The 9,428-nt window shown below is 30.3% G+C and overlaps 1 protein-coding gene across 1 annotated transcript in view; it reads right to left on the bottom strand.

Annotated features, from left to right (window-relative positions):
* The window catches only part of LOC106460038 (irregular chiasm C-roughest protein-like), a 64,651-nt gene that overhangs the window by 12,565 nt on the left and 42,658 nt on the right, over positions 1–9,428 (bottom strand). The window contains exon 10 of the mRNA XM_022386646.1: positions 1,771–1,892. Within this exon, the coding sequence (XP_022242354.1) occupies positions 1,771–1,892 (122 nt within the window). The remainder of the gene's footprint in view (positions 1–1,770; positions 1,893–9,428) is intronic.

Below are 9,428 nucleotides of genomic sequence, written 5' to 3'. Positions count from 1 at the left end.
ACAAACTGAAGAAAAGGGAAGAACATTGATGTCAAACGAATATTCATCCTAATTTTTTTGTGAATTATACGTCTTTTAGTCTGTGGTCTTTCTTTTATGTATTGTGATATGACGGTTTGTAAAAAAATCTGTATGTGATGGAGAAAAATGGATATCATTTTCGGATTCAGTGTACAGGAATTACTGTAGAACATGTAAAAAATTTCAATACAATAAAACCATCAAAGGCCTGTGTAATTAACCACGTGAAGATAACATAACTACAATTAAGCTGTGAAAAGTAATCATAAGCCATGTAATAACAAGTTAGAATCAGAAAATTAATGGAACGTCATAATCGTGGTTTAAGTGTGAAGTAAGAAGCAATCCAAATCTCAATTATTCTAAGAGATAGAATTGAACTTTAAATAGTAGAAATTATTTAGCTAAATCTAGTTGAAAATATTTTAAAACGATAACAGAAGTACCACAAATTCATAAACTTTTATATTATCATAGATGTTACATGCATATTTGTTGTCTGCCAAAAGTATGCATTTTACCAAAATGTGGTACATTAGTTCAAGTGGATAATGTTGTTAGTTTTCGTATCTATTATATGATTCCCAACCAAATGTAGTTCATCAGTATATTTAATTATAGTTTTATACTTCTTTGCATATGATTCATAAATAAAAAGATAAACATCTTCCCTTTTCTGAGTGTAATCAGGACGTAGATAAAACTATCTTCCCTGTTCGGAGTGTAATCAGGACGTACATAAAAACGTCTTTCCTGTTCAGAGTGTAATCAGGACGTACATAAAAACATCTTCCCTTTTCTGAGTGTAATCAGGACGTACATAAAAACATCTTCCCTTTTCGTAGTGTAATTAGGACGTAGATAAAACTATCTTCCCTTTTCGGAGTGTAATCAGGACGTACATAAAAACATCTTCCCTGTTCGGTGTGTATTCAGGACGTACATAAAAACATCTTCCCTGTTCTGAGTGTAATCAGGACGTACATAAAAAACATGTTTCCTGTTCAGAGTGTAATCAGGACGTACATAAAATATATTTACTTTGCTTACAATAAAATCATCAAAGGCTTGTGTAATTAACCACTGTTATGTAATAGTAACATGTCATGTTCCTATTTCTTTCAAATTCAAATATTTTGCTCTTTGTCCTTTGCAAATATTTCGTCGTTGTTAAAGGTCCTTATTGTGTTAGTTGGACCAAGCTCCAACCGAGCCCTTTATTTTGAAGATTTTTATTTTAATTATTTCTCTTGTCTAGCGCCCATGACTTTCTATATTTGATATTGCTATTCGTTTCTGGTTATAAAAACACATTTATTCTGTTAGTATTTTTTAGAAAATACCGTTCTGTAACATTTAGGAAAATAATGTTTACATAAATATTTCATCCTAAAATTAAAAGACAGATATACGCATACACACGCATATTTATGTATATATTTCAATGAATCTAAGCTTTTTAATAGCCTTTTCGAATTTTAGGAACGACTTATCTGTGTTAAGAGACAGAAGCTAGCATCAGTAAAAAAAAAAAAGATATTTTGGAATGTTACGAAAATATAAGCGAAACTACATTACTTCAGGGAATAAAGTAGTTTTTGATCAACAATATTTAATTTATTTGGATATCATTTGTTTATTACTATTTGATATAGAGTTGTGCACCTATTCCTATTATTATATTGTATAAGAAATATCAGAAAACCTGTTGAGTAATGATTGTTGTCCTTATGACAGATTCATCCGTACCTGTGAATTTCTGGTCCAGACGACGCGAGAAGGTTTGGGTACAGATGTTATCATACACTCTACTTCCACAGTATCACCTTGCTTACCGAACTGGGTTTTTTTCGCTGTTGTAATAGGTGGTCCTGCAATGTAACCAATAACATATCAGTATTAATTTCATGTGAAATTAAATAACATACTAGTCATTCATTAATGATATTTCTCTCGTTGAATTTCATTTCAATGCTGATGAAGAAATCTGATACGTCGACTCACGTTTAAAGGTGAAGGAAAATAATATATATATATATACAGCCTCAGTTTTGTGCAAATACGTACAAAATAATAACAGAATTATCTTATGTTAAACATAATATTTGTTATCAAATAACTGAATATTCGATTGAGGTGGAATAGCCAAGAAAGATGTTGAGTATACGTTCATACACGTCTTTCTTTATAAGGGAATGTTATGTATACGTTCATACACGTCTTTCTTTATTATGCAATGTTATGTCTACGTTCATGCACGTTTTTCTTTTATTAGGGAATGTTATGTGTACGTTCATACACGTTTTTCTTTTATTGGGGAATGTTATGTGTACGTTTATACACGTTTTTCTTTTATTAGGGAATGTTATGTGTACGTTCATACACGTTTTTCTCTTATTAAGGAATGCTCTGTATACATTTATAAACTTTTTTTTTCTTATTCACGAGATATTAACTAGTGATAGTGAGGTACTGAAAATGTGTTATTGATAATTGCAAAAAAAACAAAAAAACGAAAAAACTATTCCTATTTACAATCACGCACACATTATGCCTAACAACGTTTCACCTTGTGTATTACTGCACCTATCTTGTACAGTGTTTCACGTAGTGTATTACTGTACCTATCTTGTACAGTGTTTCACGTAGTGTATTACTGCACCTATCTTGTACAGTGTTTCACGTAGTGTATTACTGTACCTAATCTCCTTTCAGCATCTCGCTGTGTGCTATATTATTTCAATAGAAAACATTTAAAACTTGAGTCTTTCGCTGAAAGTAGCGTGGAAAACATTCAATTTCCTATGAAAATGTCGGTCAAAAACTGAATAATACTGTAGATGCGTAGTGAGTCAACCAACGACATCCTTTCCGGGAGATTCACTGATCTCGAACAAAAATAAAATGATGTCAAGTTATGTTTTCTGAACAGATTTTCTATTATAGTTAGAATTCAAACATTATCTGATAACCTTCAAAATATAATCCCATATATATCTTACCAATATAATCAATTAAGAATCTAAAGCTATAATCAAATCTAGTTTGAAATAGCTTTATGAGAGATATATATCTTGCATATTTTTGTTTTTTCAAGTCATAGCTTGAATATATTTCACTTTCTTAAAATAAAAATACGGAGACTGCACTGAATCCAATATTTCAACTGTCCTTGACCCATGCTAATATAGTTCACAGACGTTCCTGTGAGAAAAGACGTTTTTCACGCTCTTCTATAGAAACCACTCAAAAAAAGAGGGAGATAAAATAAAAGGGAATAAAAAGGTTGGCAAGCAGAGAGTCTGCCTAGAAATAACCGTAGTCTCATCTTCCCTCTTCTAGTTGGCTGACTTAGTATGGATATTGCGCTGAGGGCAAAGAACCAACAAGTTCAAAGACATGGAATGCCGTAGAGAATGTGCAAACGAATAAACACGCGCGAGTATGTGGGTTATAGTATTTTTAGCTTGAAATTATACGAACAAAACCAAATTGAAAAGAGCTTGTATAATTTCCAACAAACTATATTATTTTAATTAGCGCACTTTTTGGTACGTCTTATGTGTAAATAGTATACAATATGCAAATAAATGACTTCAAATATAAATTTGATGAAACGACAAACCTTGAGACCGATGTTTGTCAAACTTACAGATAAATTTCCTAAAGTTAAGTGATGAATTTTCATAATTATTTTTCCTTGGAAGAATATGTTATTGAGAAATTACGTCATAAGAAAATTTTCAATATCACTGCTGCAACCACCTAAAGATCCATTAGAATATACACGTATGTATATATATATATATATGTATAGTAACACAACAAAATACGATTATAATTAACATGCATCAACCACCTAAAGATCCATTAGAATATACACGTATGTATGTATATATATATAGTAACACAACAAAATACGATTATAATTAACATGCATCAACCACCTAAAGATCCATTAGAATATACACGTATGTATGTATATATGTATAGTAACACAACAAAATACAATTATAATTAACATGCATCATCCACCTAAAGATCCATTAGAATATACACGTATGTATGTATATATGTATAGTAACACAACAAAATACGATTATAATTAACATGCATCAACCACCTAAAAATCCATTAAAATATACACGTATGTATGCATATATGTATATTAACTTTTTATTAATTAGACTTAGGTGATCGTTTAGGGATCTAACAATAACAATTACTGATATCCCATTGCCATAAGCCTATCATAAATACTGGATGTAAGATTTCTTAATTCAAAGAAACAAAGTATTTTGACTTTTCAAATTGGGGAAAATATTTAAACATCTATGGTATTTATTAGATATTGAAAAACTAGATGAATAAGAAAGAATATTTTTCCTTTTTAAATATAAATTTTGTTGATTCACAGAGTGATATGCCCCTTTAATAATTTATACCACGAATTCTACTGAGATGAGCTATAATATGACAATCGACTATATTCATACTTTTGCAACAACAGCTGGCAATGACTGTGTATTTTGCTTTTTTTCTTTACCAAAGTTTTCCTAAAAGGAAGTAAAGTCCTCAAGCACTTACCAACTAAATCAGTTAATGGCTCAACCATTTGTGAAGATATTTATAATTGCGATGATTACTTATGTGTCATTTTAAATGGACAGTTAATATTAGTTTATAGCAATAAAAACTAAATACAAATTAAGTGTAATACATGGCGTGCAACATTTTAATAGATTCGTGTTTTATATATATACATATATTGTTTCTTTCATACGTCGATTGCTACAAACTGTAAAATAATATGTAACGAAAATAGTTGTAGAATGTATGAAACCACTCCAGTAACAATAAATTAAACAATAATTTTGTTTTTGATTGAATGTAAAGGGTTATTTTTTTTACAAATGTTTTTAAACTTTCTCTTAAATGTGGAAAAAATATTCTCTAGAAGTAAAAATCTAGTTCATATTATCTTTATTTGTGAATAAGAAGTTGTCTCTAATCGCGTATGAATCATTAGTTATTTTACATAGTTCTGTTACTATAACATTCATAGTTATATGTGAGTGAACATGCAGAGAAATAATTTCTCAAGGTCTTTATGATTTATCGTGCTTAAGTTTTTATTACTCAGAGTGATAAGTTTGTTGTGGGATTTTTATATGAATATCCATAAAGTTTGGTAATCAAAACAATGTTAACCTGGATTTTGATAAAGTGACCTGAGATAATTAATCTCAATACATATATCTTATTTTTGAATAATAGGTTTTAAATTACTGGTAAATATTGCTACTGGAAATCTGTGCGATCTTGTCTGAGAAGGAGGTTTACCACAAATGGTATGTATAGTTATAATGCTAGGTTTTAAATTATTGTTCAATATTGCTACTGGAAATCTGAGCGATCTTATCTGAGAAGGAGGTTTACCATAGATGGTATGTATAGTTATCATGTTAAGTTTTTAATTATTGGTAAATATTGCTACTGGAAATCTGTGCGATCTTGTCTGAGAAGGAGGTTTACTACAGATGGTATGTATAGTTATCATGTCAGGTTTTAAATTATTGGTAAATATTGCTACTGAAAATCTGAGCAATCTTGTCTGAGAAGGAGGTTTACCATAGATGGTATGTATAGTTATCATGTTAGGTTTCAAATTATTGGTAAATATTGCTACTGGAAATCTATGCGATTTTGTCTGAGAAGGAGGTTTACCACAGATGGTATGTATAGTTATAATGCTAGGTTTTTAATTATTGCTCAATATTGCTACTGGAAATCTGTGCGATCTTGTCTGAGAAGGAGGTTTACCACAAATAGTATGTATAGTCATCATGTTAGGTTTTAAATTATTGTTCAATATTGCTACTGAAAATCTGAGCGATCTTGTCTGAGAAGGAGGTTTACTACAGATGGTATGTATAGTTATCATGTTAGGTTTTAAATTATTGGTAAATATTGCTACTGGAAATCTATGCGATTTTGTCTGAATAATTTAAAACTTAGCAATATAACTTTACATACCATCTGTGGTAAATCTCCTTTTCAGACAAAATCGCATAGATTTCCAGTAGCAATATTTACCAATAATTTAAAACCTAACATGATAACTATACATACCATCTGTAGTAAACCTCCTTCTCAGACAAGATCGCATAGATTTCCAGTAGCAATATTTACCAATAATTTAAAACCTAACATGATAACTATACATACCATCTGTAGTAAACCTCCTTCTCAGACAAGATCGCTCAGATTTCCAGTAGCAATATTGAACAATAATTTAAAACCTAACATTATAACTATACATACCATCTGTGGTAAACCTCCTTCTTTTCCAGTAGCAATATTGAACTCTGAGCGATCTTGTCTGAGAAGGAGGTTTACCACAGATGGTATGTATAGTTATCATGTGGTAAATCTGATTTCTCAGAATGTAGGTATTGTTTGGACTCCCGATGTGAGGACGAGCGACACTGAGTCGGATATTGAATACCCCATTACAACTACCATCGGTATCTAATCTAGTTGATGCTATTTTGGAACACGCCTAACGTCTCTTGGTCGTAAATCTTTGTATTATTTTTACACGCGTACACAAAAGAATAAAGGTTATTGTTGCATCACGTGGTGATACAGACCTATGGGATTAGGTCAAATTAAAATAATTATTTTAATATATATATGTGTATTAGTTTCAAACTCCACATGAAAAATTTGCTATCATGTCCTTACAGTATAAGTGCAGCACAGTTAATAATTTCATAACAGAAACACTCTATAAAGGACGAGATATAGCTATTTATTAGCAAATTAAGCATCAATGTACGTTTAATATGCGAAACATATACTAACAACAACAACAAAAGAAAGCACACGCACACTACTTTCTATTAATATATATATATGTTCCTAGCAAATAACTGTTTTAAACTCCTAGAAATGTTTAGTTCAATAAAGGATGTGTACACATGCACGTGGATAGGACATTTTGTGTGGTATATCATGTATACGTAGAAAAAACATCGACTTAGATTAGTGTTTAGCACAGTATGTGCAACTATTTTTTACACTTTACGACTTTAGTGCGATATATTACGTACAGGTAAGAAAATCACGACTTTTCATATGATTTACAATGGTTAGACCGTCTAATGAAAGTTTGGTAGTATATTTAACAAACCACTTTAGAGCAGTTTGTCATGTGCGAGTAAGAAGAACGGGTCGTTTAATGGAATTTGGAAACGGAGTTTTCAACCTGAAAGGCATTTTATATGAACGGGAACTAAACCCCCATAGGATCCAGATACAACAATCGTTTAATTACTGACCAGAAGTAAGGCAATCAGCCACCAGTAAGACCTTTTTTTTTACGCTCTTTGAAATGAATACCGAGACTGACTATCACTTTTATATCGCGCCTACAGTCAATAGTGTGTGTATCATGTTCAGCGACAACATGTCTCGAACATCGGACCTTTCCATTTGCAGTCCGGCATACTAACCATTAGGCCATGCTCGGCCCAAACGTAACTTTCTTTTCAAATGAAATATTTAACAAGAATTTCAAATACACATATTATGGTATTTAATAGCCTTGGACGTAAATATGTGTATTTGAGATATTTCACTCAGTTCCCACAAAGAAGCTTTATTGGAACTTGGTTCTAATGACAAGAGTGGGACACAATCTGTTTTATACTTGAAGTAAATCGTTTTCACAACGATTTTCCTCAAATAAACTAAGTATTATAATAAATCGTTTTCACAATGCTCTTCCTCAAATAAACTAAGTATTATAATAAATCGTTTTCATAATGCTCTTCCTCAAATAAAATAAGTATTATTATAAATCGTTTTCATAATGCTCTTCCTCAATAAACTAAGTATTATAATAAATCGTTTTCACAGTGCTCTTCCTCAAATAAACTAAGTATTATAATAAATTGTTTTCACAATGCTCTTCCTCAAATAAACTAAGTATTATAATAAATCGTTTTTCACAATGCTCTTCCTCAAATAAACTACGTATTATAATAAATCGTTTTCACAATGCTCTTCCTCAAATAAACTAAGTATTATAACAAATCGTTTTCATAATGCTCTTCCTCAAATAAACTAAGTATTATAACAAATCGTTTTCACAACGCTCTTCCTCAAATAAACTAAGTATTATAATAAATCGTTTTCATAATGCTCTTCCTCAAATAAAATAAGTATTATAACAAATCGTTTTCACAACGCTCTTCCTCAAATAAACTAAGTATTATAATAAATCGTTTTCACAATGCTCTTCCTCAAATAAACTAAGTATTATAATAAATCGTTTTCATAATGCTCTTCCTCAAATAAACTAAGTATTATAATAAATCGTTTTATTCACTGAAACTATGTATAGCTCTTAATAAAATCATGACAGATATATTAGCAGATAAGACATTTTCACTGAAATTTGATTTTTTATTTTATTTTACGAACTGGCTATATATTTATCTGAATACTCTCATTTACTCCTGAAGAGCTTAATGTGAAATATTTTTGTTGAAGAGAAAGACAGCATCTAGCCAGTCTCACAAAATTGAAAAATTAATTCTTTGGGAATAGCAGTAAAGAGAAAAACGTCTTAGATAAAGTTCCAAGATTTTTATCGTATAAGTTTCTGTAATTATTAGATGGGGAATACAATAAGGCAGGCTAAGTTCAGTTTATCCGCGTTATTTGTTTCTATGTTTTCAGAGGGAAAGGGCAAAGTATCTTGTCATAATCTACCAGAACGTCGGTAGAGTTTTAGAAAATAATACTACTCAAAATGTCAAATTAAATTTAATGCACGTTCCTATTGTTCACCTATTGTTTACGGTTAATAAAAGCTATATATAAGTATTATTTAAAAGATCAATATATTTTAACCTTTTCAGAAAGTTGCAAATTTCAAACCATTTCAAGAACGAAAATCTTTGTGAAAAAAAAAATTAAAAATTCTATGGGAAGGAAAATAAATGCCAGATTTCAATTTTCATATTGGGATCAGTTAATGAATAAATAAATATGCAATATATTTTCTTTCTTTTTTTATGAAGAAAGAAGTGAAACGTGAGAGAGAACTCTTACTCAAACTTGAATTGTGCTTAAAGGATTATATTGTTTGGTTAATTTGAGTATTTGTAATATTCGTTTACGAAAGTAATTTTTAATGCATAAGTTCTGGTGTTTAGAATTCCCTAAGGAATCTAAAGAAAACGTTTTTAACATTAAAAATAAAGTGTCCGAAAGTTTTCTCAAAGAACAGACCGACCTCTTCTGTTTGCCTTTAAAAATATCCTTCTTTTGCATGGAACTGATACAGTTTATGATAATTATAACTAAAACTAATTTCAATTTCTTAATCTATTTCC

The sequence above is a fragment of the Limulus polyphemus genome, unplaced genomic scaffold (genome assembly GCF_000517525.1).
Source record: "Limulus polyphemus unplaced genomic scaffold, Limulus_polyphemus-2.1.2 Scaffold697, whole genome shotgun sequence".
Taxonomy (NCBI): Eukaryota; Metazoa; Arthropoda; class Merostomata; order Xiphosura; family Limulidae; genus Limulus; species Limulus polyphemus.
This window is presented reverse-complemented; position numbering and strand designations above follow the sequence as displayed.